Below are 27,102 nucleotides of genomic sequence, written 5' to 3'. Positions count from 1 at the left end.
CTTCGGAAGAAGCCAGCCTTGTTTGGTTTTCCCCCGCCTCCGCCGCCGTACTCGCCGTCTTCGTCGTTGTCTTCGGGCTGTGTGTTCCGCTCTGCCCAGCGATTAGGTGCGTCTTTCAGATAATTGAGTATGGGAAACATCCAGTCGTTGCCCAAAAATTGTTGGAGAAGCTTGACGTAACCGAATCCACGTCTTTCTTTTGTCCAACTTCGCACAGTCTCTTCCGAAATTTCGTACAGACCAACTTGTCTGCGAACATGAGCTATGATGGTCTCCAAGTCCAAGTTGCGAGTGCGACAGGGACAAGCAATGTCTCTACCGGTGCCTTTCTCGCGAGGTTTGTGAAACGGACAACATGTGTCTACATTGGAGAAAATGAATTCTCCAGGGCGCTGGCCTCGGAACTGAGGCCGAGTCAGCCTCCACCGAGGTTCAATTTTCATCATCTGTCGTCCCGGCCCAGGAGTCAAATAATAAGGCTCCCGTGCAGTGCCCTGGTACAAATGAGCTGTACTTTTATTAGCCAGCTACAAAAACAAGTCAAGGGCGCATACCAATTGTATTGTCCAAGACAGTGATGTCACTTTGAAAGTTGAACCAAATTTTCAAGATCTCCTCGTTGAAGATTACTTTGCGCCAGAGATATTCGAGCTATAAGAGGTGTGAGTATGTTGGGAAAACTTGATTTAGGACATGCATTTGCGAGCAAAATCAGGGCTTTGTCGATGCATCCAAGTAGTGCATTTGACTTACCTCTGAGACTGTGTCCATGTAACCTTCTTCAAGCATATGAAAAATATAGAAATGAAAAGTGACATGTCGGTCAACTGCGATGGTAAGGACCGTGCAGAGATTCTCAGCCTCGGACCCATCATCGTTTGCCATGTTCTGCAGATCCTTTTCTGATATCGTTTTGTCGTGGCTGACAAGTTTGTCGGCATCAATACCGACGTATGGAAGCAGCCGACCTTTGGTGGCATGGGTTTTCCTGTCGGCTTTGCTCAAGTCGACGTTGACAGGTATGCCCTGTCCCGGACTCAACGGCAAAATATTGAGCAAAAGGTCCATAGCTGGCTTGATCTCTATAGGAGTTTTGACGCTGACGACAAAGTTTGAGAATACTGCTGGATAGCCGCATTTCCCCGATGCGTCTGGTAAAGAGGTTCGGAGCGGTGGCGTAGAATCAAAATTGGCTTCCTAATTGAACCATGAGTCGGTATCAAGAGCTGGCAGACCCGTGAACTTACTGAGACAAATTCATTGGCGCATTCAAAGTTCGTGGAGTCAGATTCAGGATTCCACCACCACTTGATCCGCTTGATATTGAGAATCCAGCCCTCGCCAATGGTGTTCTGCAAGCGCATGTAGTTGATGATGTCTTGTCCTGAATCTTCGGGGATCATACTGAATGCAACGTAATGCATTTCGCGGCGTCTGATGAACAGTCGGCATTGTGCATGATTTTCGAAAGTTGAACCAATCTTCGTGTTTAAGTATTTCTTACTGTCATTTTCATGCAAAATTATTTCAATACGAAGAGCGTTCGAAATGATCTTCAGGGCTTTTAGCAGAGTATCTCTTGAATCTGAAAGATCAGGTCGGGAAAGGTTATAGTAGAAGTTCTTTCCATCAAACAAGCGATACTGTCCATGGAGCGGATGCTGCGGATTGAAAAATACACGGAGGAAATGATGCAACACCTCCCCGATGATGTCGTTGAAGTTCCCAGGATCGCCCAGTAGCTGTCTTGCTAGACCACGGTATATAGATCGGCCGTACACTCGATGACTTGGATCTCTGGGACTGAAAGTGTGCTCGGGAATCTCGTCGTAAGTTCTGATGCCAGCCATGGCGGCCAATCGTGGGATGAAGTCGCGGCGTCGCAAGAGCGTCCTCTACAAGTCTTGAGCGTCTGCCATATATTTCCTGGAGGATATCGGCAAGACAAAGACACACAAAGGCAATGCCGCAACCGGATGGCCTGCAACAATGGGAATAAAGCAAGACATGGCACACGTAACTGCAGTCTTCCCGAGGGTTGGAACATGATCGGCAGCTGGGAATGTGTGACCTCCTACCGGGTTGAGAATGCTCCATATCTCACATCCAGGCTTCATGGATATTCGACAACCCTCCACTGCTCCCGCGTGGGTGAATTGTCTATGTTTTCTTTGTGCATTTTATGTCACGATTCTGACCAGACCACGCCAGTGTCGAGAAACAAAGAAATGACAGAACGAAAGAAGATTTGAAGGACATCATGAAAGCAGTTGTGGGCAAGGCCCAGACGGAGACCATCTTGGGCACGAGAAGTGCTTTGTCTTGTGAGCGGAGCCGTCGAAAGAAAGTAGGCATCGATTCGCGGAATGACAGCCCAAGGGTTCTGTTTGGGAATTGACAGTTTAGAAGCCTATAGGCTAAAGAAGATTGAGAGAAGTGATTAGCCAAAAGATTGGATAGTGCAGCAGAAAAGGTGTTGTTGATGTAATGGCAGTCTAAAAACGGAGACGGGAAGGAAGAATGGAAGCCGTCGGGCCCGTGCGTCGAGCTCGAGTAAGGTGCAGTGTGCAGTCCGATGTTTGGCCGGGTCTTGCTGCTCCACCTGCGTTGGAGGCGAATGGACGAAGCAACTTGAGGCTGCCCGTCTCTCCCAAACGTCCTCCTCTCTCAAGCCAGGCCATCGGTCATCGCCGCTCTCTTCGAAAGATGAGCGCTTCGAACGATCGGTAAGCTGTCTGGCCGTGTCTTGCCTCCAGTTTGTTCCTAACCAAGCTCCGCAGGTGGAGGCGCCAATCGCCCCAGCGCAACCAGCAGCGCTTCTCCCAGGCGCAATCTCGCGACCCCTCGATCGGTGGCAGCGGCCAGAATACTCCTACCGGAAAGCCTGACAACGACCGCCCGGGCATCTCGAACTTCTCTGGAAATGCCTGGGGCAATCAGAAAGGAAGAAACCAGCCTCAGGGTCAGTCTGGCAACCAGCGGGCCAGTGCGCCCCCGGGAGCCTTCCAGGGAGGATTTCAGGAAGAGCACACGCCTGTCAATGGTTTCAATTCCAAGGAGGCCAAAGATACTCTGAAAAAGTGTGCGTATTTGCTGGTCCATTTACAAGCCTTGTGGTCGAAGGAACGACTAGGCAGTAGCTGCAGGATGGTTTTCGGCAAGAAGATCTCAGTGCTGATGTTGATTTGAGCAGGGTATCAAGAATCGCAGACAGGCAATGGTGAGTCTAGCTGATGTCGGCCGTTGCCATCCACTGACCTGCGATCCTTAGATGGCAAACAGCTCCTCTACAAACCCCAGGGTGACGTAGCGCCCCGTGCCGCGGGTCCATGGGGCAGCAAGCGTGAGTCATCCAAATCCAATCCCTGTCGAATATGTTGTAACCCAAGGCAGCAAACACCATGGCGAATGGTCAGGACTTTTGGGTCCAAGTTCGGAAGCAAATCGGCGCCCTCGAATCCAGCAAGACCGCCTGATGTCGTATTATCGAGCGAGCTCATCAAAGCATACCCAGCTGTACATGTGTGGTTATGGAAGCATAAGGAAGGGCGTTTGGGACACTGCATAGGAGCATGGCGTTGGCTTGGACAGGGACTACTTCTCGCATTGAGTTGTAGAGCATGAGGGCTGGCTACATCGATTACGATGCTGGAAAGCCGAGCTCATGGGCTGGAATTGCCTCTTGAGACTTGTTGGACCCTGCAGAAAAGTCGGCCATTCCGCAGGAGCAGTTGAAACGCCGAAACAGTACATGAATTCGCTACATGATACCATCAGCATTGTTCTATGGACATATTGTTCGACTTGGTCTACTTCCGCTTTCGTGCAGGACGGTTGGTAACGAGGTGGCTTCAGCCCTGGCGGCATCTGGATCCTTCTCGGTACGTCTGCTTGGACCATCGCGTTTCTCGTCTATCGCGTCGCGTGCCCCGACAGCCTTGTCTCTACAACAATGTCGTCCCTTAAGCTTCAAAGCAATCTCACACCTGCGATTCTGCAGTCCCTCAGAGCGCAGCCTCACCTTGCACGTCACTGGTACTATGTCGCTGGCGTCACTCTATCAGCGTTGAATAGGCCCGACGAGGTCCCCAATTTGCTTATCTCGGCCTTGAACACAGACTCAGCTTCACAACCAAGCAACGCTGATGGCATTGCGGATTTGAGTATTGATGAGCAGCTTTTCATCGTTCGGCGATTGAGGGAAGGCTTGATCAAATCTGCTGCTGTCGTGGGAGTGCCAAAGGTATGATGAATCGGGCCTGCCTGTGCCCTGCTCATCACCGCGCTTTGATCTCACGCCTCACGACAGGTTATCAATGCCCTCCTAGCGCTCAAGTCTGCCACTCCCGAAAATTTGCTGGACGAATCGCCAGACTCATCACCGACTGGTCGCCGGGCTGAGATCTACGGCCAGTCTTTCCCTACGGTTTGGGAAAGAGGACAACAGTTCTTTGAAAAGGTCTATGGTAAGATTTCGAAACGCGTCATGGGCCAAATGGACCGCTCTGGGACGGAAGATCTCGGATTGGCTGCGCGTCTCATGTACGGGTACATTCTTTCGAATGAGAAGGTGCTTGACGCAAAAGAAACGAGCTTTGTGTGCATCGCCGGTTTGATACCACAGGACGTGCGTAATTCACATCGAATTATCCTGTTGTCTACCAGACTGACATGATACAGGTGAATCCCCAATTGAAAGGACATCTCAGAGGTGCACTGAACAATGGGGCGACCGTCGACGAGGTCCGCGCCGTACGAGAAGCAGTCATTCAAATCTGCGAAGCGGCCGGAATGACACTTCTAGCAGAGGATGCTGCGGGCGGATGGGGATGGAGGGAAGAGATTGCCAATGTCAAGGCCTGACCGGCTTCACTAGAGTCCTTTCTCTGCCCTCACATCCATCCTTGTAAAGTCCAAATCACCACCACTTCCTAGGCTCTAGGAGGTATCGGCATCATCAACACGAAGATAGTCAACCCACCTCTCCCTATTCGTATTCCCCTGCATATGCTGCTTTTGCCTCGCGGCTTTCTCGACTTGCTCTACTGGTCATGACCGCATCCCGCAGCATCAAGACCTCTAGCACCGGATCTCTCGCGCAAAAACAGAATTACAACCCGAGGCTCAATGGTCGAGTCGGAATATAGAAACTCACCGCACCCTGTCCGTCACCGCCACTGCGACAATCCCCGTATCCGCTTGCTTGCATCCCGAGATCCCGGCGTTTGCATTGCCCTTGCGCCTCCGCTTCAACAGTGAGCAAAATGGGCGCGGAAACCCACACAAACATTGTCGTCGTCATCTGGCGTCCGCAGCAAAATTGACAATGGCTTCCGTCCGCTGTCTACTGTCCGTCACTCGTCCGTCGTCGGTGTTGCACAGGGGGCGAGTGAGCAAGCAAGCGAACGGGGGGTAAGAAGGAAGCCGGGAGGCTTACGGGAGCAAGCGCGCCGAGCCCTCGCATCGCATTCGCCTTCCCCTTTCCATCGACTATGGACCCCTGCGTCGGTGTCTCTCGGGAAATCTCTCGTCATCCCCCTTTTGTTCCTGGTGGTACCTGCTTGCGTGCTGACGGGGACGAAGGATGGAGGCATTGTTTGCACATTCACCTACTGTACAGAGTCATGGCTATTTTCCGTACCGACTGTACGTGAGAGGTGCATGCATTGGCACTGTCACTGAATCATACTCCAGACAAACAAGTTCCTTTCTCGCGGCATCCTTCTTTACCGGTCCTCCACCGTCTCACACTCACCGTGTCCCCATAATCTGCATCACACACTTCACCACCCTCGCTTCACCGACCGGTCGGTCCATCCGTCTTCTAGACTCTGTGATCTGCCTTGCTACTGCAGTGACGCCTTCCTGATGCTTCTTGTTTGCAATGCTCTGCACACCCTCTCATCACCTCCCTGTATCTGCATTGGCTACTTTGTTGTTTCAGCATTTAGAGCCTGGGTTTCATTGGACGACTTGCTGCATCTCATCATGCATGAGTCACTACACACATGATTGTACATTTGGCGAATAGGGCAGAGCAGAGCACAGCAGTGAGAGTTTAGCAAAATGTAGCGTAGTGGGGGAGTGGGGCCAGAGACTAGGCGCTTGAAGAATCACTGACGCACTCCGCACACCCAACTCCACCATTTGGCAAAAAGGATGGCATGCGAAGGTGGGAGATCGCGGATCGTCGACGACAGCCTCGTCGAATTGCATTGAATCCGCCATGGTCAGCAGTTCACGCTCCGCCATGCAAAACGCAGCACGCTCATTCTTGGTCATTGCTTTCTCGCTTGCGCTCGTTGCTCGTCGACCTTGATTTTGGGCCCGGCACGTCGTCATTGGCTCGTATTTTTCTTTGTTCTCGCCGCTACACAAGTACAAGGACGCGCACGAGCGCGGGACCGAGCACGAGCGTATTCCCTCGACACCGGTGGGCCTCCCTTGGGAACCAAAACTCCCGCGAATGGCCTGGGACTCGTGAAAAGACCACGAAACGGGAACACGAGGAGGAGCAGAGACGCAGTTTCTTGACACCGCGACCACCGCGAGGGAGCAAGAGAGGGTGTGTCGAGTCCGATCTGTTTTATTTGGAAGTGCCGCCGCCGGAAGGATCGAGGAAGGAAGGATGGCGGACGGGAAGGATGGAGGGCCGCGTTCCAGTCGTTGATTGATGGATGATGGATTGACTGAGAGCCGGACGTCGAGGGGCAGAGGAAACCAACACATCACAGTCCTCGCCTCTCGCAGCCACCTCAGTCGTCGTCGCGCGCGCACGAGATGGAAAAGAAGGATTTGGAACGACCTCGGAGGTCGTCTCGTCCCTCGCCCTGCTGTCCTGTCCGTCCCTCCGTGGATGGCGAGCGAGCGGGTGGGCAGCGGAGAAATTTCCTGTTTGAGCAGACGGCGACATCACAGAGGGATGGCTTCCAAGACATTGGCATGCGTAGCAGAGGCACACCTGGCGCCCAACCAACCACCCACCCACTGTGCTCATGCGAAGGGCAACCAAGTGGTGGTGTTTGTTGTGCGACTATACGTGCGCACGGGACTGACTGAATACTACTGACACTGGCTGCCCGGATCGGTTCTTTCTACATCCTCGCTCGGATGCGCTCGCTCGCTACCTTTCCGATTTTGAGAAATCAGGGTTTTGTTCGTTTGGGGAATGCTATGCGAACCACCCCAAGGCCTTGTGCGACCTGGAAGACCGCCCACATCATCGTCGCGGCCATCGTCGTTCCCTTTGTTGCCTTGGCCGTGTTCGCCGTCCCTCGTGCGAAAGAGCCAGAGCCGAATGCTACGGGCGTACGGGATCGCCTCTGGCTGTCTGCGCAACGAGCGATGGAGCCAACCAGGCGAAGCACCCCGACCGGCAGACAGGAAGCGAAGCGGCCACGACAGCTGCGTCAAGTCGGCAGCAGACGGTCGACCTACCTACCTGCTTTGACGTGGGCAACGTCTGGTTGACTGACTGACAGTCGGCCAACGCCAAGTGACTGGACGACTAATACTGGGTGCCAAATACGACTGCGACTGCTACATGGCTCCCTCTGCTCTGACCACTACCACAGTACCACGCCGTCCGGCCGGTCGGTCTCCCCATCATCGCGTGCGCGTCAAGCGAGCGACGCGCGTGTGCAATCAACTGGAATGGGCACCACGACACCACGGTGCTTCGGCCGAGGACATCCCTTTCGTTAGGTACGGTACCTACCTAGGCAAATGGTCACCCAGTATCCGTGCACTCCTTGGTTCTTCTCCAGAACCAAGTAGTAACAAAGCCGACGAATGAATGGACGGAGAGACAGGCCCCGAACCAGCGAATCGGGGCGCGCGTCGCGTCACAGGAGGGTTGGGTCGGGTTGTTGGTTGTCCGGCAGCCAGCCCTATCCCCTCCCTGCTCACGGCGCCTCGACACCGACCTTGGTCCATTGACCGCAACACCGACAGACACGCACCCCGTATGTACGTACGTGCCGATACCGATGCTCTGTCTGGTGTCACATGAGTACGCATGTAGGTACGCTGCCTGCTTGGCCTCGGGCATGCCGTGAGAGCATGTAGACACCAAGGTAGACAGCACGGGAATACGCAACTGCCACCTCCGTGACGCGGACCGGCCGGCCGGACAGGTAGCCAAGTGTAGGCCGGTTGTCGATGGGCACGAGTCTCGCTCTCTCGGTACCGCGTCAGGGCAGTCATTCGCCATTTCCGTTTCGGTCGCTTGCTTGCTTCCCTGCCTGCTCACGAGGGCCAAGGCAAGGGGCGGCGGCGGCGATGATGATGTTCGGTGAGCATGACGGACGGACGGGAGCGAGAGTACATGATCGCATCGTCGTCGCATCGTATTTTGGCATGTACATACAGCACGGTGTGTATGCGGTATGTTGGGTAGGTAGGCAGGCACATGGATATGTTTATCGGCCCCTGCGTCGTCGGCTCTGCATCTCTGCGTCAATGGCTGCGTCGCCGCTGACGATTCAAAAAGATATGAACAAACGGCAAGATGAGGTGCTGCGGCCGCAAAATGTGGCCACGAGAACCAAAAGAACACCAAGCTTCAGGCGGTACAGAGAGAAACCGAGAATGGAAACTGTACAACAGCATCATTCTCCAGATGACCCTTCCACCTCTATTCATACCCGCATTCCAGCAGTCGCTCGCTTCCAAGAACAAGAAGACGCAGATCGTGGTTCGAGGAAATCAAGTCGCGTGCCGTCGCCCATCCTACCTAACCCCATTCCGGCGATACATATGAATCTCGTGCCCTGCGCCCTCGACTACCCACTTAGTACTGTCTACCCCTACCCCTAGTACCGTAATGTCCTGGTGCCCGCATCGACACCCCTTGCTTCCACATCCGACCGACCACCCACTGCAGATCGCCATCCCAACCCAACTCTCCGGCAGGGCAGCGTGGCGTGTGGTTGGTGGCATCAGCATCACCACAATTCCAAAAAGGATGGGCCAATAACGACGCGAGGGCAATGAGATGCTAGAGGGAAGAAAGGTGGTGGGTGCGTGGGTGGGTAAGCTTGATTCTTGTACGACACATTGTGACGCCTTTTTTTTTGGAGAAGAGTGAGTGAGTGAATGAGGGAGGGAAAGAGAGAGGGGCCCAAGCGATGCAGTGGACCAGGTAAGCGAGAGGGACGAGTTTTGCGTGGGTCGTCGTTGTTGCTGCTGCTGCATGGCTGGTGCTGGATGATGGGAGAAGTCGGCAGGAATTAGGTTGGTGGGCAGCAGTGCAAGTACACGTGTTTAACAAAAATGCCAATATGAGGCATTGGATATGAAGCCGTAGCAAACATGGGAGCTCAACCAAGAGAAAAAAAAAAAAAGGCAAAGCAGCCAACCAGAAGCGGGCCGCAGAGAAGTGGGAAACTTTGCATTTAAAAAAAATAGTCTTACATGGGGAGCGTTTTTTGGCGCGCCGCCTCACGCACTGGAAATGTTGGACATCACCAAGTCCTTTATTGCGCAAAATCGCAAGGACTAGTCGTGGCTACTACGTGTGCCACTGCTTTCCCTACTCGGCGTCGATGTCGAATGACTGGCAGCGAGAATGCCACTGCCTGTTTATTAGTCGGCCGGCTGTACACTATCGCGCCAGCCAACTAACCTACCTTACCTATCCCACGACCAACCCGTAGCAACAACGGCATCCATCCAAAACATCAAATCAGCCCTTTTGACCAATCAGGTCCTCAACCCACCTTTTGAGCCATTCCGCCCTATCGCCCCATCGCCCTACCCGTCCAGCCGTCCCGTCCATGCATGTACAGTACGCATTCATCCAACCACGCAACGCCGCCCCTGACGCAGCAGCAGCAAAATCAAACATCCCGCCAGAGCATACGCAACAACGCCGACGCCGACGCCGACGCCGTCAGCACGCAGAGGAATGGAGGAGGTCGGCTAAGCTGCAGCAGGGTCAACAAAGAGGGAGGGAGAGCGCGGGGGGGACGCAATGCGGCGAATCGGACGCGCAGGGGCGAGATAAAAGGGACGATGACGGTGAGATGATGAGCGGGCTAGTCTCGCTTCCAAACACCTGAGAGCGTGGTAGAAGGATGAGGAGGAGGGGCATATGGCAAGGCAAGGTACCTTACGGACGGAAGTTGCCCTTCATGACGAGGGGGAAAGCAGACGGTATGCTCCGTTTTGTTTGAGGTGTAGAAGCGGCAGTAGTGTGGGGGGAAGCAAAGCAGCTGGGCTGGGCTGGGCTGGATTGGAATGGACTGACTGGGTCTGGGCTTGGGTCTTGTCGGGTTGGGTGGCAGAAGGAAAAAACAGAGGGGTAAGTAGGAAAAAGCAATGGTGGGATCGCCGTTTCGACCGGGGAGGAGATGGTGGGAGGAAAGGATAGATGGATAGACAGGGAGGGAGAAGAGAAAAAGAAGAAGAGAGTTTTTGAGTCGATCCAATTGTAGTGTTCTGATTGCAAAGCTCGATTTCAATTCGCTGCTGGACGTATGTTTGGGTGGATTTGGAATAGGGACGACGGGGTTAACGTATCTATGCCAGTCTTTTGGGGTAGAGATGGGGTTGGAAACAGTTTCCAGCCTGCTGCTGTTCATCAGTGATCAACAATTTCTCAACGATTGCTCAGCATTACACTCACCTACCTTCTACCTCCTCCAGCGCCTCTTGACCACCGTACACCAGTGACACGGCATCGTCCCTGCCACGCCTTGCCATCTGTCGTCCATCCGTCATCATCGCATGGGCGTCACGTACGTCGGGCGGGTAGGCACACAAGCACGCAGGGAAAAGCGAAAGCCCTTTCTTGCTGTTCGTATCCAGGGACAAATGATGAGGCGGGGGAAAAAGCAAAAGTGATAAAAGGGACATGACGTGCCATGCTGGCAGTTCGGAAGAAGTGCATTTGGAGAACGTAACATGGTCTGCAGCACTTGGGTAGTGTTGAAGCAGAATGACCTATCTCGACGACTCGGCGCACATGTGGTTACGTACAGGACAGCGCAACAAAGCAGGCCAAGGACGAGGCCAGATGGGCGGCTGCAGGGCAAGACACGCGAATACGTACCTAATAAATGCGGGTTCACGCGTGAGGGCGTGCCTGATCGGCGACGGAGGCGACGCGGCGATGCAGTGCGGAAGCCAGCCTGACGCTTGCTTGCTTGCCAGCAAAGCAACAGCCATAGAATGGTCGTTTGATTCCGTTGGAGTGGTCGCTTTCGGTTTTGCTGCCTCCTGCCTAGTGTTGATCATTTTGCCAAAAACGACGAGTATCATTGCTATTGCCCACTTGATGAAGTTGATCGACGTCCATCGCTCGATCTCTTGCTCCCCGTGGCGTGCAATATCGCTTGGCGCGGCGCGGATCCGATGCGGTCGAGAGGTTGGTATTGGTTGGCGCACTGCGCATGCATGTATCCTGCCGAGGGCGGCGGCGGTGGGGTCAAGGGGTGAAGGGGTAGGAAGATACGTATCTAGGATGGCTCAATTGATCCTTGTGAAATGACGAATTTGAGCACGGATTCGAGAATTGTGATGCCGTGGCTTCGGTGCAAGTGGAAGTGAAAACAGACGACATGAGACAGCAGGCAGCGCGCCTTGCCAACGCTATGAGACAGCGTAACGGGACAGAGAGGGTGGAGATGGTAGTGGTTGGCAGTAAAAGTTTTGGCCCCCATCTGGATGCTTGCGTTGCCAGCCTGCCACCGACAGACGTAATACGTCGGTTGTGGAGACTTGGACGTACGGAACCCAGCAACCCAGGGCACTGGACTGGGGCGCCGGCGTGCGTGCATCTGTGGGCTCCCTGCTTTTGCTTCCTGCAGACAGACGACGTCTCGCGTGCGGACCCACCTCGTGTTCTCGCAGTCCGAGCCCGATGGATGTTGCTAAAACGGTGACTGACTGACGGACGACAGAGCGCTCACCTGCCTCCTCCCTTTTCTCGCTCGCGCAGATTTACAAATCACCCCCCGAGCAAATTATGCAAATGACTAGAATGGAAAAGGACTCGATGGGGACTTGTTGCAAGTGCTTACCTCACACGCTCCCACCCTCCCACAGCATCCATTGCATAGTTGAACATCGCTGCTACTGCTCACCTCGAAATCTGCACCACCATGGGCGTGGGTTTGAGGGAGGACAACAACAGCAACGCGCACGCGACGCCCGGGCGTTCGGGGGGCTAAAAAAAGACATTCGAGAGAAAATCTGGAGGCGGGCCGCAGCGGCCGCCTGCCCCCCGAGCAGCTGATTGGTTTGGTAGCTGGACGGACTAAACCTGTCGTCTGTTGCGAAGCTGTGCTAGAGTTTAAGCGCTGGGCTGACGAATTCGGCCGGGTGGTGCGGGCTCTAGAGCTTGTACCGTGGCCGTTGTAGGTGGTGTCAGCCCCATCATCATCATAATCAAATGACCACCACCATCCATGACTGACAGACAGGTGACGGACGTGTAAAAGATGAGCCATCTCTGCCCATGACATGGTCCGGCACCTTTTTGCCGTCGTTGAACGGCTAGACGTGGTTAAATTATCAACATTTTTCAGCGCGGCCTACCAGCCGGTCGGGTGCGCAGCACAGCGGGGCGGGAGGAGGGCCGGTCTCCGAAGCTTCGAAGAAGATCGTCAGTCAGCAGGACGGGCCTGGGTTGATAATTTGGGGGCGGCTGGTGTTCTGTTCTAGTCGTCTTCCATGCCAAGTCGACCTACTGCTGCGCGAGAAGATGGGCAGTCAAAGGATACCCCGAAGATCACTATTCCAAGCTTGCGCATCTTAGATGAATCGAGACCGGGGCGCTCAGTGGCATTGCAGACGTGGTTGAAACGGGGGTATATGCAGAGTGCAGAGAAAATGATCGGAATCAAGAGCTCTGCACTGACGCGACAATGCCTGACGGCACCGCACAGATCTCGATGTGGGCGTCGAATCGTTTTGTCGCGTTGCTTTTTCTCGGTCCTCCAATTCCTCTGCCTTGCCAATTAATTCGATTACCACCAAGTTGGAGGGGCCGACCGAATGGTTGGGCAACTGGGGAACGGCAGACGGCCCGCAAGTTTCCTCAGTGTTGGGCTGGTTTGTAAGGGTCTGGTCTGGTCCGCGGTCGAGGTGCCGTCAGAGCCGTGCTCAGTGAGTGTTTCCCTGTCGAGCCCGTGTGCTTCGCCTCGACGGGCAAAACTGGGTTTGTTTCAAGAGGGCTGCCGAGTGTTTTTTCATGATTCGGGTGCTCTTGGAGGGCAGCCGGGAGCGTGCCGTTTGTTGTTGGAACGGCCAGGTCGGGACGCTGGGATGGTGGGGAAGCGGGAGAAGAGGAGGAAAATAGAATTTTGTGCAACATGCGCACCATGCACAGTCTATTGGTCTGATGTAAGTAAGCACCTTGAGACAATGAGGAAACGGCGCGCGAGGTGCAGATGAAGGATGAAGAAGATGAAGCCCAGCGCTGTCGTCGGCGACGACGATGATGGGTCCGTTTTTAGCAACCGAAGAGATCAGCGTTTCGCCCGTCTGGGGAGCGTTTGGATGAACATGTCGGCTGTCAGCTCGCCGTTGGCAAGGTGGTGAGAACAGAGTCAGACGAGTGCAGCGTCTTGCGCATTGTCGACGGTGCCAGTTGGGGAACTAGGCCTTCCCCATGGTGCGGTTCCAGCGGTACGAGCCGTCTGCTCACCACGCCGTCGGTGCTCGTAGCGATGGGCGCCGGCGCCACGGAAAATTCTGATCAGGCTGCCCTTGTCTTCCAGACGCCCTCAGCCACGGCGCACGGCTGATCTTTCTGCAAGACGCCTCGTAGACTTTGGGCGAAGCGCTTGGGCAAACTAAAAGTCGACCCACGCTTGACTCCTTTGCGGCAAGCTTGCGGTGCCATGGGCGAGTCGTGCAGTCGGACGTTTGGTGGGCGTGGGATGCTGAGGGTGATTTGGGGAGGGTGTGGTTGATGCAGATTGTCTTTTTCCTGATGAAAAGGGGTTGCGACACGATGGGAACAAGTCGTCGACTTGTCGTGGGCGAGTGGAGAAGACAGACACGGGGGCGATCGCCTTTCCTGATTCGGCATGAATCGAGACCCATGGGCCAAGAGGTGATCAGGGGGGACCAGGACCCTGACTAGCCGTGGTATTGACTGCCAGAGTGCCGTCGGTGTCTCCGATAAGACTAATACGTAGTCCACGCTCTCTTCCTTGCCATCTGCGCGTGATAACAAGCGATATGAGGGCGTTTGTGGTGGTGCTTGGTGGTCTGCATGTGGCGAGGCCATTGTTGGGAGAGGCGAGGGCGACTTAGCCACAGCCAGCACCAAGACGCAGAGAGGGATGTCCTTGCAGCGGCGTCAGCACCGGGCCCTGTGATGCTTGGCAGTCTGCAAACCAACCCACCCCAGTGGCCAGCGTGCGGAGACTAACCAGTCAGGCGGGCATCCAGTGCCTCCAACTGCCCACGTCGGCTCGACGCCACGATACAGGGCACGGCCGGGGAAAGCAAGCGGCGGCGTCAGGAAGATGCCGGTGCTCCCAAAGCCAAAGCTTGCCTCACGTCTGCGACCGTGGAGACGTCCTGTCCAATTGCTGCGCCCTCAGTTGCGCGAGAGGTGGAGAAGTACTCAGGGGTACCTTTCATTGCTGTCGCCAGGACCCTTGCGCGCCCCTGTTTGGCTAGCCCGCCAGCCCGGAGCTGGCTCCTCTGCCCGTTTGTACCAGCTGCGCGGACTCCAGTTTCCAACCGAAGACGAAAAAAAACATCATCAGGAACTGTGTCGCAATGACCCACGCGCGGGATCGGCGACCCGTCCCAGCTGAAGGGGATTTGGAAGCAGGGAAAAAAAAGGCCCGAAGCAATGCGCATTGGTTGACGCTCAACAAGAGCCTCATGGACGGCTTGCCTAACCGATGAAGCCAAGATGATGAGCTACCATGGCCGTGGGACTCGACATGTTGTGTGCGAGCGAGCAAGCGAGTGGGCAAGATTGGCGGCGTCGAGGGGCGCCGTCGAGTATGACAGCAACACCAAGCGAACGGCCACGGCCACCACCCCGCAGGCGTCGAGCACGCGCGAGAGGCTTCGCAGTAGCGTCCGTTGTTTACTGAGGCGCTTGACCGCGTCAAAGTCTATCGGAATGCCAAGGCCACGTTCTGCCTGGTCTGGGCCGCATTGCATTGCTGTGATGGCCATGATCAGCACGCTGCAGCAGGAGATTCAGGAAAAATGTCATCATCTTCTGGTGTTGCGGGTCTTGCAGAGCGAGGATGAGTTGCCGTGTGATGCTATTCTAATTTTCCGTCGATTCAGCATGGCGACGTGCTTCAAGGCCCCCGTCTGGTCGGGGTCCAGAACAGACTGCTGGGTCAAGGGTCTGAGGCTTGGTGCCAAAAGTCGTGGCACTCGACCAGCAGGAGCAGTCGATGAATGTGAATGATGCTGTATGTTGCTGCTGTCCTTGTTTTCAAGACTTGAATCATTGAATGTCTGGCCTGTAGAGTCGAATGGCTCTCGTCAATGGCCATTTGCAATCATGTAAATTCCTTGCGTCTCCCATGACTTTGACACGCTGCCTCGGTCGACGAGGGACCCTTGGGACTAGTGGCGGGAGCTGGCGCCGCGCTCTCCCATTCCGCCAAACCAAACCGCGACGGGCTTGGGATGCTGGCCACGTTGGTGAGCTGGTCAGGCACCGGGGCAGGCAGGTAGGCATGCATGGCATGCAGAGAAAGAGAAAAAAGGGGAGATGCGAAAGCGAAGGCTTGCCCAGGCGAAAAAGCACTGCTGCACGGTGGATCCGTTGTCTCAATCGCGCTCCCACACAAAACAATGGGTCCAAAGAAATGCTGACTGCGAGCCGAGCGCAAGTAATGCTGTGAGAATGTTTCGAGGAGCGTCCCTGACCAGAGTGGCCTGCGTTGCCCGTGTTGTTCAACCCAAGAGGGGTCATGAAGGATTTGCAGCCATCCCTGTCGTCTCGCGGACCAGCAGCGTGCTCGAGCCACAGCTCATGACTTCACCAGCACTCAATGTGAGTATCAGGCTGGAAAAGGGCACAGCAGACGGCCAATTTTAGTCTGCGAGCGGTCGGAATGGTCTGCACCAGCCAGAGGTCGAGGAGAACGAGCACCGTTGTAGGCCGACGACCAACGACCTTGGCGGTGGCCATAGGTCGACGCCATCCGCGGTGAGTCGCAGCCAACCATCAGACGCTGGCGTGGAGCCAGAGACGGAACAAGCCAGGGGTGGCAGCAAAACGAAGTTTTGTTCAGTAGTAGTGGATTCGGAGCGACAGGCAAGTGAGTAGGCATAGGCATGGCATGAACAGGTTATGCAAAGGCAGTGTGAAGGAGGGTTACATGTGTTGGTCGGAAGCACTGGAGCAGGACAAGGCCAATGACCAAGTTCGCGCAGCCCTATCCAATACACCGGGCCTCGCGGGCTTGTAGAGGATCTCGATGGACCCGCGGGGAGGGCACGAGGCGCTATAGCACGTGATGGCAGAGAGGTTGCGGAATGAGGATGCCGTGCTGTGACGATTGGACGGGGCCAAAAGTATGCGACTCATTGGCAGCGCGGCAGGTGACGACATGGAGACACGCAGGTCCCGCCAGACGACGTGGGAGACGGTGAGCTGGGTCGGGATAGGGCTCGAGCAGCGTCGCATACACCCCAATTCGGAGAATGGTGGGTGCTATCATTAGGCTGTCATGCAGAACAAGATGCCCGCGATGCCCGTCGGGTAGCCCTTGAGAGGCATTGCACAGCCACGGCACGTCGCACAGCCATGCAACGACACGACACGGCAGTCCGGCAGTCCGGAGAGAACGAGAAGAAGTCCAAGGCAGCAGCAGAATTGAAGAAGGTTTTCAAGAGCTTTTCCTCGGCCAGAAGAGTAGAGTGGCGCCGTTATTGGCAGCACAACCCGAAGCCGAAAGCAGCAGACGACGCTTGCGGGCAGTAACTTGGGGAAAAAGTGTGGCACTCAAGGGCGGCGGCGGCGGCGCACCGGATGAGCAGGCCCCCCACTCCACTGGCTCGGAGCGCGCGATCGCGCCAGGGACTGTCAACCAAGACTCGCTACCCGCTGCCTCTTTCTGGACACTCAACTCCAATTCTCCTAGTCGCCATGCCGAGCGCACAAGCGTCCCCGTTTCCCTCTGCTTACTTTTTCCCTTTGCATCCCATTTTCAATCCGGCACAATATAAGTCCCTGTCATTATCCCTCGCCTCCCAGCGTATTGATCCTCCCGTCTCTTCGCTTCTTCCTGGTCGCCCCCTGGTCCTGGTCCCCGTCCTGGTCCCAGTCTCCGCTGATATCCCCCTCTCCAAAAAAGCAAGGCGCCCGGTCGATCTCGCATCTCTCACCACGCCCTTCCCTGGCCCCATCACCTTCAGCCTTCTTCAAGGTGAAACCCTCCCTCCACCCATGCAAAAACATCACTGCCCGCAACCTGCACACCTCATCCTCACCCGCTGCCGTCTTATATTTAGTCCCTCGCCGCCCCAATCCATCCAATGCTAACACCCTCCTCCACACAGACGCCATTCTGATCAAAGAGGCGTGCTTCCATCATGGTCTCTTACCTCCAAGACTGCCACGCCGCCATGCCTCCCTCCGACTTTGACCTCTACCCATCTCAGGAATACTCGGACCTGCTCGTCCAGGGCCACTATCCTCCTGCTTCCAACCAGCCCTTCACCTTTGGCCTTCCTCACCAACCTCACCAACCATTCTCCGCGCCCTTCAAGCCTCAGAACAACGCCTTCGCCATGAATCCCTTCAAGCAGGGCTTTCTCCCCTACTCTCCCGTGGCATCACCGGCTTCTGCAGCCCAGTCCTTCGACGTCTGTCCTCCGCAGCTCTCGTCCGCATCCGAATCTGGCGCCTCCGTTCACAGCACGTCGTCGTCTGCACAAGGTTCGCCCTCGATGAACCAGCAGTTTGTCGAGCCGTGGAGCGTGCTGGGCCAAGGCCTCGGACTTGCCCCGGGGCTTGAAATGCCCGAGTTTGCCAGCTGCGGCTTTGAATACGACAGCATGGTCGCCACCGACAAGCACTCGGGCTGTGTGGGTGAGTCTGCCAGTTTTTCTTCGCAAGCAACCTCTTCTCGCAACGCATTTCCTTTGCGTGCTGCTTCCTCAGGGGCTCTCCCTCGTCGCAATCGCATTTCCAATTCAGTCAGTCCACGTCAGAGCAGCCCTGCAAAGAGCACGGCCTCGCCAGCTCCAATCAGGGAGGACGAGCTGTTCAAGACTCCAACCACGCCGGCATCAGCCATGGTTTCTTGTAGCCCGTCGTCTGCGTCCCCTTCTCTGCAAGCCAATCGACGTCCAGTGACGGCAATGGCTGCGGGTCGGGGCCGCCGAAACTCCTTGCTTTCAACCCACATTTGGCCTAGCGCGGGAGCGGCCGCGGCGTCAGCTCGCGAGTACGCATCATCCCCCACGCCTTCGTATCAGGCAGAAGAAGCGCCTGCGAATGTCTTTTCGTCTCAACTTGACTCTTCCTGTCGGTTTCCTCGCTTTTCCTAGTCCCTTTCCTTATACGTCTTTCGCTCGCTTTATACTTTCAACTTGAAACTCATTCTTACAAGTTTTGGCAGACCCGACCTTGATCAACCCCTTCCAATCATCCGCCCAGTTCAACAGCTCGCCATACCCCGACTTTGCGACGCCTTCGCTTCCATACCAGGGCTTCGTTGAGCAGCCTCCTTCTCCTGCTCCGTCCAACCAATCCGCCCACAGCCACCACATCTCCGACTCGAGAAGATTCAAGTCTTCTGGAAGCCAATCGCCCTACCTTCACAACAATGCCTTTCAGCCCTACCCCGCCTACAACACTGCTCGTCGTCCCTCGGTGGCATCCATCCAGTCAAGACAGTCGCAGGGCAGTCGTACAAGCGGCAGCTTCGAGCTCGATGAGGAGGCGAGGGAGAAGGGTCTGTGCCCCATTGAGGGTTGTGGACGCGTCTTCAAGGACCTCAAGGCCCACATGCTCACTCACCAAAATGAGCGCCCCGAGAAATGCCCCATCACCTCTTGTGAATACCACCTCAAGGGTTTTGCACGCAAGTACGACAAGAACAGGCACACCCTAACCCACTACAAGGGAACCATGGTGTGCGGCTTCTGCCCGGGCTCTGGTAGCGCGGCCGAAAAGTCGTTCAACCGTGCTGACGTCTTCAAGAGGCACTTGACGGCGGTGCACGGCGTCGAGCAGACACCACCCAACAGCCGCAAAAAGTCGCCTTCCTCGGCGGCCAAGAGGACACACCCGAGCAACAGCTCCACCGCCGGAACCTGTTCGACCTGCTCCGTCACCTTTGCCAATGCACAAGAGTTCTACGAGCACTTGGACGACTGCGTGCTGCGCGTGGTTCAGCAAGCCGATCCGGCCGAGGCCATCAACCAAAAGCTGCTGTCCAGCGTGGTCGACGACAAGGACGTCAAGGAGACGCTCGACAGACACTGCCTCTCCCGCGACGGCGCTCCTTCCACGACTTCGAGCTACGGCGAAGACGATGAGGAGGACGACTTTGACGTCGACGACGCCAACGACGCAACCTACGGCGTGCGCCGGAGTAAGCGTCAAAAGCGCGACAGCTTCAATTGACAATCCGCACGTTCCCGGGGTGTCGGCTCGCACGCCGGGGACGGCACCGTCAACAACTCCCCAACACATCCCCAGCCCCTTGGTGAGAAGGGCAACGCCAAAGGCGGGCGCATCGGGCTCACGCTGTCCAAAGGCGGCGTGACCCTGCCCACCGCCACCTCTCGAAAGAAGCGCAAGCACTACCCCATTTCGTGGGGCTGCCCGGCCGAGCGCATGCGCATGAAGAAGCGCGTGCTCTGCGTCTACGACGGCCAGCGCCGCCTGTGGAAGGACGACATGATGCTCAACCAGGACCTCGAGGTGCGCATCACGCTGCCGGGCACCGGCCCCGACGGCAAGAAGATGTGGGTCACAGACCTCGACGTGCAGACGCTCAAGCGCGCCGAGGCGCTGCACTCGATGCCCGAGGCCGACAAGGGCGAGAACCGCTGGGACAATGTCGTTGGCTACGGCGATGAGGACGATGCCGCGACGCCCACGCCTGCCACCTTGTCCATGCTTCCGCCGTCGTCGTCCGCCTTCGAGCTCTGATGATCCTCCCTCCACCCAAAAAATTTCCTGTCGCTCCTCTTGCTATCTGTCTGTACTTGTATCATCTCAATGTGGGTGGTTTCAGTCAAGAAAGTGTTTTTGCTCGTCTAATCTTTCGTTTCCGCGACTCAAACATTCCACGCCATCACCTGTCAATCCCGTCTTAGTGTTTCACCTTTTCCCTCGGGTGGCTGATTTTGATCTATGGGGATCGACATGGTGGTGGGACAGCGGGTCGTCATCACCCACTAGTCCACGTTTTGAGATCTTCTTTTGGTTTGGCTTTCCCTGCTGTTTTTTTGAACTTTCGGCGTTTATCTGGCGGATCAAGGGAAAGGGCAAAGCGCAAAGCGAAAGCGTAAAGGCGATACCATGTGTTGGACGGCCGTTCCATCTTTTTTTCTGTTTTCGTCTTTTTTCCACAATCGGTGTGTGGGGTGGTAAGTTTGTGTGTGCTTGCTTGCTTTGCTTTGATTTGCTTGCTCTGCTTACCGGCTGGGCTGGTATGCTCTGCTATGGGCTACATGGGTCTCTGGGCTGGGTTGGCATACGTCTGTGTCTGTCTGGGGGTTTGCGAAAGAGCTGAGGGATCTGAACCGATCGACATGATTTATGCGTGCACGCGCTACTACTACTGCTACTTGATGGCTACATAGCTATGCTGCTCTTACGGAACGGACACTACTGCTGTATGTAAATCAAAAAAGATGCTATACGAAAGACTTGTCATCATCAACAACACTGCTGCCCACTACCTCCTCTGCGCGCGATGCGACTTGTGCTGGCTGGCTGTCCACCTGGCCTCCTCATCGACGCCGCCCTTACCACCTAGTTAGTGCCTTTTTGCTCCTTTCTCACCACGATGCCCACGCATCCTTTCTCTCCACTTGTCGACAGTTCCCTACATCATCACCATCATCACCATCCATCCATCCTTCCCCTTCCCCAGCTCCCATCCCTCCCTCCCCCCCGAACCCTACCTATAACACGTAGCTCCATCCATCCAGATATATGTGGCCTCAGGCACAGCGCCTTCCCTGCCCCTTCCATACCCCTTTTGGACCACGCACGCGGGTAGCCCGCAGGCATGACCCCTGCATGCGTGCGCCCAGTGCGTGCGTACGTGCCCCTGAGTTGGCGTCGCCAGCGGGTCATGTGTGTGTTTCGCCTGTGAGGGGTGGGAAGGGCTTGGCTGTGAGAGGGGAGGGGAGGGTGGGGAGTGTGATGGGGGGGCGATATAAAGTCTCTGGCTCCACTGCTACGGTTCTTGGATTGACACGCTGCAGTCGACGACGAGGCTTGCAGAGACTGGCTCTAGGTCAACATTGCACTGTTGGGCGTGGGTGTCTTAAAGACACCAAGAACCCACTGCCGTTTTTCTCGTGCGCGGCGGCGCACTTCTGTCTTTACTTTGCTCTGTCTTCCTTTCGCAGAGGTGCCTCGGAAGAGAAGAGGTTCTCCAGACGTGTGTTGCATCGGGTGATGGCGATGAAGGGTTTCTCGTGTTGATGATGCTACCGGCAAACTTTGACAATCGACGAGCCGCATCCGCGTGTCCACGCGCCGTGTAAGGAAGATAGGACTTTTGTGTGCAAGGAGGACGCGAGCGCGGCGCAAGTGAGAGCTCCATGTTGAACGCAAGCGGCAGCCAGGACGCCCAGTGACATAACTCTGGTTCGACCTTTTCCTGTCCAAACGCAGTCCCTGATCGCAGAACAAAAAGCAAGAGGTCGCTCAAGTGCGGTGTTTAAATACCTGCCAGCTTGCCTACCTCAACGCACGCGCAAATCTCCATGTGTCGAGTCTCGTGAGACGGCTACCCTGCTGCCTGAATCTGGTCATGCGGACGCAAGCGCGGACGTGCCTTTCCTTCGTGGGTTCTGAGAGTGCTGGCACAGATATAAAAGCACTTCCCCTCTCTTTCTATTCCTGCCTCTTCAAGCAACGGCAGCAGCGTCGATATGGTACCATCAGAAGGCGCAATCTACTGTAAAGAAAACGGCTACACCAATTTACTGGCTGTCTCTTTTGTCTGTTTCCGCGCCTCGCGACTAGCCGTGACCATGCGGCGAGGAAGAAACGAAGGGGAAGTAGCGATCTTGAGGAAAACGACAAAAGGAAACGTCGAGTAGCAGCACCGACAGTGGAATGTTGAGTTGCACTTTCTCGCAATGATGACGCTCTTCCCATGCAATAATGTGGGGCCATTGGAATTCGGCCGTCTCGCAAAACAACCCGACGACTGCCATGCGGAAGGCAAGACAACTTGAGAGAGCACAGAGGCGACAACGCACAGTTACGAGTAAGTCATCGTCGCTAGGACTTGCGCAGAGCGGGAAATCTTGGAACAATAGCGTCCATCCACTGCCTTGATCAAAGCAATCCTCGAGGCAACCTGGGCGGTTTATATAGCCACGACAGCAGGCAGCAGACCGAAGTTGCAAGCACATGCAATCGATACTCCACGTCTAGACCGCATTGCCGCCTCAGCAGACCCGAAAATCTGTCAGTGTGATCGTTTGCCAGGGAGGCTCCAGCGGCGCCGCTCCTGACCGGCTTGGCGGGTCGGACTCAGGGGTATAAAAGTACCCGCTCTGCCCTCGGTTTTGAGGACCAAGTCGCGACACATCAATGCTTCGACAGCCCCAGTGCGGAAACAAGTTCTACACTTGGTGTGTGCCTTGGAGGAAAGGACTAGTCGGCTATTCTCTACACTTGTGGTGTCTTTCGCCGCGCCGCTGTGTTTTGCCCTTTGTTCGTCCTCTTGAATTCGAAACGGGATCTTGTGAAGACTATAGGACGGCGCTTCAGATCACCATTCATTGGTGCCGAGGGAATCCATAATCATTCAGTCAAAAAGAATGCCATACTAGCCCTCTCCAAAAATCAAGTGGACCCCAACGGTGCAGCAAGACCGCGGCAAAAAGTGATTGACAGGGGCCAACGGTCCTCCAAATAGCCCAAGTCCGTTCCGCAGAGATGAAGTCTCCCATTCAGAGTCTTTGTGAACCTTGGAAGAGGAAGTCGTCGATCATGGTTTAGATCCTTTTTATACTCGGCGGGCAAGAGCAGTGGACGCATAGACCGTGGTCACGCCTGCCTTCCTTCCCCTTTTGGGTAGCGTCGCGAAGACGCTCAATTTCTGGCAGGCAGCTGACTGGCCATGACTTCCGCAGCTATAAAAGCTGGTCCAACTTCTCTTACTTGAGCATCCATCAAAAGCTGCGCCTACCCCAGCTTGACTTGACGGCACATCACTAGCTACCCACTTGTTTGCGTCGTTTCTTGGATTGCAAAACGTCGCTAGGTTCGGGAGCCGGGTGCTTGAACCGAACGAGTAGAGAATTTTTGGTGGCTGCAAACGTGGAGCAGCATCAAGAAAGGACGGCAGTTTTCAACAATTGTGGCCAATGATGGAGGTTTATGAATACTGAAAATGCATGTGGCATGTAGACTTGTCGAGTCGCCCGGATCCGTGCGAGAGGCGAAAAGGGAGAAAGCAAGTCGCTGTCGATGCGGATGAAAGGAATGGATCCTTGGACATCCTGAGAAATTGAAACGTATCTTTCCGACTCAGTCCTTTGCAGCCTTTATATACCAAGAAAGGGAGCAAATCTGCACTGATGAAGCATTCCCCTCACGGGCGGCCTTCACGTGAGTATTCCTGTCTCTCTACAAAGGCGCACCTGGTTCGACGTCAACTTTTGGGATCTCGACAACTGCGACGTTTGCAGCCGCCACAAGATGTGGGACGAGGCTTCACTGTGGCCTGGGCCGTTCTGAAACTAGCAATACTGCTGGCTCTCTTGCTTCGCCTGCAATCCATCGACCTTTCGCTTTTCCTTTGCAGAAAGCAGCCCGCAAGACAAAAGGCAGCCGGTTTGTTCTGGAATGATGTCGCCGAACCGCAAAAGACGGCAATGAGGATAAGTATCACTTCAAGGTGGTGACATCATGACCTACCATCGCATACATGGAAATATGGAGCAGGTAAAGACTCTTCCAAGTTCAAAGCGAAGAAATGGACGCATGGCAAGAGCCCACAGCAGTTTGCTTGAGCTCGTGAACGAAGGGCCAGCCAAACACAGACAGTGAAGTAGGTTTCCATGAGGCGCTGCAATCTGGCCTCCTCAACGCACCAGATACCACAAAACGCCTCCCTCGGTCGTTCACACTCTTTAAATAGCCAAAACAGGGGAAAAGGTGCCCCGCCAACGTGCTAGCCACGTGTAGCGCGCACGCGTGTCCCCTGAGCCGAAGCCGGATCGCCCCTGATCGACCGCCCCGCTGCCGCACATGACATCCTTGCCCGCGCAGGTACCCCTGCCCAGAGAAGTATAAAAATGTGGCGTCGACGCTGTCGAGGGGAGGAATGACGACAAGAGTCGCGGCTCGGTGTGGTTTTGGCGGTTCGAATCAGTTTGGATACTTGTTGCTTTGGTTGCCGTCTTTCTGTTTGAAGCACCGCACTTTTTTCTCTGCGCTCGTCGAACACTGTCTACGGGGACACTGAAGCCACATCTAGAGGTAGAGCGGTGATTGCAACGTTGACTCTAAGAAGTGATGATCAGTTACACCATCTCCAACCAAAGAAGATAGGCTCATCGCATCGTCGCCGTACAATGATGAAGGAGAAGACGGGAAGTTCACCACTGTTTCTGCTCAAAGAACTAGCAGCGCTTCGAAAATCACCAGCAAGCCCCGAAACAAGCAAGTCAATGATGCTTTGTGTGCCTTCAATCCAGAAAAGCAGTGACAGAAAGTTGTTTGCGCGTTCGGTCTGTTGCGGTATCACTGAGACATGCTTCCTGAGTTGAACGACTGATTTGCCGCCTTATATACTCGATGAGGGCAGGCCTTAGCATTGCGAGGGTGTCAGGTGACGCAGAATGTCCACAAGTCTTTGAATCCACCGGATTCGCACATGACGGCCCGCTGTCGCTCCGACTTCAAATTTGAGACCAATTTGCAAAGCGCTGTTGGATCTGACATTTGGTGAACCGGAAGAGAGCGTTGTCAAGCAATGACGATGAAAAGCAGCAATGTCGTTCTAAGCTACCAAAGCTTGTCAAAGCATGGCAACTGCAACATCAAGGCATCTGCTCACCCTCTGCTGAACGCCAATTCCGCGCGGGGCAGAGAAACAGAACAAAAGTGTCACGACATCCAAAGGCCACTTTTTGGTAAGGCCAGTCTTCGTCGGACGATGCCCGTTGACTGCTGCATCACAGCTGCTGCTCTGACTGTCTTAAATATCCAAACAGTTTGCTGCCAGAAGGCAGCTGATCGAAACCAAGGCCGGCCATGTGACCACAATACCCACGCGTCCTAGGCCCCAGCTTGTCACTTTCGGTGGACCGAGTGCGAAGACAGGCGAGTATAAAAGCTTCACTGCCTTCGTTCTTCGATGGGCCAGGGAGGTCATAAAATCTGATTTGAGCGGGGAGAACACCTACCACTTCCTATGACTGGCTTTGGATGGGTGTTTGCCTTCCTTTGTGGAGTGTTCTCAAAGTCCCATCGCATCGCCGACTGGCTTTTAAATAGATTGCGTTATCTCATGATGACGCTCGATTCTGTGGCGTAGTGATACGAGGAATGGATAAGGGATGATGAAGAAGAGCAAATATAAAGAGGCTTGGACGGAGAAAAGGACAAAGTATAAATTGGGTCTACGAGGTGACCCATAGTGCCAAGGTTCTGACGTGCCTTGTGTCTTTGAGTGACGGATACGGTGCTCTAGTTGTGAAGAAATATGGAGCACAGGACATTTGATCTTTGAAATATCCAGAGGGGGATGATATGCAGGTCAGAGCATCTGATGAAGAAACAGTCATGTGGGTACTGTGAACGGTCAATCCAACACAAGCAAAGGTCATTTGTGGGCAGAGAGAGCATTGATTCAATGTGCCATTGCTTCTGATGCCGATACTGAAACCTTCAGCGACAGTCCTCGCAGACGCTGCCATCTGGGTTCCTCTTTACCTCAACTGCAGGCTTCTCCCCCTTCTCCTCGGTCTTTGCCTCTTCTTGCGTCTCTTTTTGATCTTCTGGCTTCTTCGCTCCGTGCTTTCCATGCACGTCCGAATGGCCCAAATTGCGGTTCGGCTCCAAGTGGTCTCTAACGCGCTGCTTGAGAACCTTGGTCTCCGGAAATCCGCCTTCTGCCTTGCGGTCCCACAGCAAGACTTCTTGGATTGATGAGTCTGCGCCCTCACTGGCGCCTGCAATTTCTGACGGACGGTAGCTCTGAAAACTTGTTAGAAGCAGCCTTGGCGGCGAGGGCCAGTGCGACTTACAAGTCCCACTGTAAAGATGCCGCCAGTGGCAGGCACGAGGGCAATCTCGCCAATGGCCGTGCCGAACGTGGAAAGAAGCTCTTGTCCGAACTGCGGCGAAACAGACGCGGGATTAGCGGGGCCATCTCCAAGGAAGCAAAACCAGAATCTACCAAATTCGCAAGGCATGGAGCAAAAGGAAAGAGATTCCCAACATCGGCATCTATCCGCGCAAAACCATGGCCAAAGGCGTGCAAAAGCAATGCAATGGCAAGCTCCGTATCACACATCAACAGGCCTTGCCCCGGCTCTGCCATGCACGTCGTCCTCAAGCCACCGAGTAATCCATACCAAGCAATAACCATCATATGCCAAAAGCAAACAGGCGGGATCGGAACTCACATAGGCGGCCCTCAACATCCATCGGCACTGGGTGCAATATGTAATCGCAACCCTGGGAAGCTTGACTTGCGTCGCCGCGGCGGCGGCGTTGGTAAGCGTGTCAGACATGACGTCTAATAGATGGGAGGTTGCGGAGCCTCAAGACGATTTGGGAACGAATCGGGAAAGAAAAGAGCTACGGGAAAGGGGAGAGAGGGGTGGGTGGAAATGAAGGGCCTTCCCCGATGGACGACTGAGACAGGAGGCTTTTGCTAGTTTGCGTCGACCCGCGGAAAAAGGGACACTTGGCCAGGAACTCTGCAGCGACCCGTCCGTCTG

General features: G+C 55.1%; 12 protein-coding genes across 12 annotated transcripts; 7 read left to right on the top strand and 5 right to left on the bottom strand.

Annotated features, from left to right (window-relative positions):
• Positions 1–1,495: 1,495 nt before the first annotated feature.
• BKA78DRAFT_314262 (uncharacterized protein) lies at positions 1,496–2,580 on the bottom strand. Its single transcript, XM_066888454.1, has one exon. It carries the CDS (start codon positions 2,095–2,097, stop codon positions 1,630–1,632), a length of 468 nt encoding a protein of 155 aa, XP_066744326.1. The 5' UTR covers positions 2,098–2,580; the 3' UTR covers positions 1,496–1,629.
• Positions 2,581–2,706: 126 nt separating this feature from the next.
• Positions 2,707–3,476, top strand: BKA78DRAFT_352796 (uncharacterized protein; the record flags this gene model as incomplete). The annotated part of the gene is made up of 5 exons (XM_066891422.1): positions 2,707–2,726; positions 2,781–3,082; positions 3,194–3,220; positions 3,272–3,343; positions 3,394–3,476. The coding sequence occupies 5 exons, from the start codon at positions 2,707–2,709 to the stop codon at positions 3,474–3,476; spliced, it is 504 nt and encodes a 167-aa protein (XP_066744325.1).
• A 51-nt stretch (positions 3,477–3,527) lies between these two features.
• Positions 3,528–4,987, top strand: BKA78DRAFT_134887 (AhpD-like protein). Its single transcript, XM_066882664.1, has 3 exons — positions 3,528–4,243; positions 4,310–4,627; positions 4,681–4,987. The coding sequence occupies exons 1-3, from the start codon at positions 3,953–3,955 to the stop codon at positions 4,861–4,863; spliced, it is 792 nt and encodes a 263-aa protein (XP_066744324.1). The 5' UTR covers positions 3,528–3,952; the 3' UTR covers positions 4,864–4,987.
• A 664-nt stretch (positions 4,988–5,651) lies between these two features.
• On the bottom strand, positions 5,652–6,919 carry BKA78DRAFT_135107 (uncharacterized protein). Its single transcript, XM_066882666.1, has one exon. The coding sequence runs from the start codon at positions 6,727–6,729 to the stop codon at positions 6,001–6,003; it is 729 nt and encodes a 242-aa protein (XP_066744323.1). The 5' UTR covers positions 6,730–6,919; the 3' UTR covers positions 5,652–6,000.
• A 1,541-nt stretch (positions 6,920–8,460) lies between these two features.
• BKA78DRAFT_295563 (uncharacterized protein) lies at positions 8,461–8,817 on the top strand (the record flags this gene model as incomplete). The annotated part of the gene is made up of 1 exon (XM_066886495.1): positions 8,461–8,817. The coding sequence occupies one exon, from the start codon at positions 8,461–8,463 to the stop codon at positions 8,815–8,817; it is 357 nt and encodes a 118-aa protein (XP_066744322.1).
• Positions 8,818–9,942: 1,125 nt separating this feature from the next.
• On the bottom strand, positions 9,943–11,181 carry BKA78DRAFT_135202 (uncharacterized protein). Its single transcript, XM_066882667.1, has 2 exons — positions 10,628–11,181; positions 9,943–10,572 (listed from the first exon to the last, which is right to left on the bottom strand). The coding sequence occupies exons 1-2, from the start codon at positions 10,855–10,857 to the stop codon at positions 10,038–10,040; spliced, it is 765 nt and encodes a 254-aa protein (XP_066744321.1). The 5' UTR covers positions 10,858–11,181; the 3' UTR covers positions 9,943–10,037.
• On the top strand, positions 10,762–11,735 carry BKA78DRAFT_134879 (uncharacterized protein). Its single transcript, XM_066882662.1, has one exon. It carries the CDS (start codon positions 10,940–10,942, stop codon positions 11,489–11,491), a length of 552 nt encoding a protein of 183 aa, XP_066744320.1. The 5' UTR covers positions 10,762–10,939; the 3' UTR covers positions 11,492–11,735.
• A 998-nt stretch (positions 11,736–12,733) lies between these two features.
• On the top strand, positions 12,734–13,523 carry BKA78DRAFT_134881 (uncharacterized protein). Its single transcript, XM_066882663.1, has one exon. The coding sequence runs from the start codon at positions 13,000–13,002 to the stop codon at positions 13,396–13,398; it is 399 nt and encodes a 132-aa protein (XP_066744319.1). The 5' UTR covers positions 12,734–12,999; the 3' UTR covers positions 13,399–13,523.
• Positions 13,524–14,475: 952 nt separating this feature from the next.
• Positions 14,476–15,467, top strand: BKA78DRAFT_314241 (uncharacterized protein; the record flags this gene model as incomplete). The annotated part of the gene is made up of 1 exon (XM_066888453.1): positions 14,476–15,467. A coding segment is annotated over exon 1 (512 nt), but the record flags the coding sequence as incomplete, so codon positions are not given.
• On the bottom strand, positions 15,453–16,302 carry BKA78DRAFT_314240 (uncharacterized protein; the record flags this gene model as incomplete). Its single annotated transcript, XM_066888452.1, has 1 exon — positions 15,453–16,302. A coding segment is annotated over exon 1 (453 nt), but the record flags the coding sequence as incomplete, so codon positions are not given.
• A 1,230-nt stretch (positions 16,303–17,532) lies between these two features.
• BKA78DRAFT_352793 (uncharacterized protein) lies at positions 17,533–20,104 on the top strand (the record flags this gene model as incomplete). Its single annotated transcript, XM_066891421.1, has 3 exons — positions 17,533–18,031; positions 18,564–19,541; positions 19,707–20,104. The coding sequence occupies 3 exons, from the start codon at positions 17,533–17,535 to the stop codon at positions 20,102–20,104; spliced, it is 1,875 nt and encodes a 624-aa protein (XP_066744316.1).
• A 6,081-nt stretch (positions 20,105–26,185) lies between these two features.
• BKA78DRAFT_235485 (seleno protein, W-related family) lies at positions 26,186–26,841 on the bottom strand (the record flags this gene model as incomplete). The annotated part of the gene is made up of 3 exons (XM_066883842.1): positions 26,186–26,295; positions 26,400–26,493; positions 26,785–26,841. Coding segments are annotated over 3 exons (261 nt in total), but the record flags the coding sequence as incomplete, so codon positions are not given.
• Positions 26,842–27,102: the final 261 nt, after the last annotated feature.

Source organism: Phyllosticta capitalensis, assembly GCF_038381095.1.
Source record: "Phyllosticta capitalensis strain CBS 128856 chromosome Unknown BKA78scaffold_5, whole genome shotgun sequence".
In the NCBI taxonomy this organism is placed as follows: domain Eukaryota; kingdom Fungi; phylum Ascomycota; class Dothideomycetes; order Botryosphaeriales; family Phyllostictaceae; genus Phyllosticta; species Phyllosticta capitalensis.
This window is presented reverse-complemented; position numbering and strand designations above follow the sequence as displayed.

Excerpts from the sequence above, each read along its gene's own strand:
- BKA78DRAFT_314262 (XM_066888454.1), bottom strand. The coding sequence starts at position 2,097 with ATGGAGCATTCTCAACCCGGTAGGAGGTCACACATTCCCAGCTGCCGA.
- BKA78DRAFT_134887 (XM_066882664.1), top strand. The coding sequence starts at position 3,953 with ATGTCGTCCCTTAAGCTTCAAAGCAATCTCACACCTGCGATTCTGCAG. Across the intron at positions 4,244-4,309 it reads CTGTCGTGGGAGTGCCAAAG|GTTATCAATGCCCTCCTAGC; the intron begins GTATGATGAATC and ends GCCTCACGACAG. Across the intron at positions 4,628-4,680 it reads CCGGTTTGATACCACAGGAC|GTGAATCCCCAATTGAAAGG; the intron begins GTGCGTAATTCA and ends GACATGATACAG.
- BKA78DRAFT_135107 (XM_066882666.1), bottom strand. The coding sequence starts at position 6,729 with ATGTGTTGGTTTCCTCTGCCCCTCGACGTCCGGCTCTCAGTCAATCCA.
- BKA78DRAFT_135202 (XM_066882667.1), bottom strand. The coding sequence starts at position 10,857 with ATGTCCCTTTTATCACTTTTGCTTTTTCCCCCGCCTCATCATTTGTCC. Across the intron at positions 10,573-10,627 it reads CTGGAGGAGGTAGAAGGTAG|CAGGCTGGAAACTGTTTCCA; the intron begins GTGAGTGTAATG and ends GATGAACAGCAG.
- BKA78DRAFT_134879 (XM_066882662.1), top strand. The coding sequence starts at position 10,940 with ATGACCTATCTCGACGACTCGGCGCACATGTGGTTACGTACAGGACAG.
- BKA78DRAFT_134881 (XM_066882663.1), top strand. The coding sequence starts at position 13,000 with ATGGTTGGGCAACTGGGGAACGGCAGACGGCCCGCAAGTTTCCTCAGT.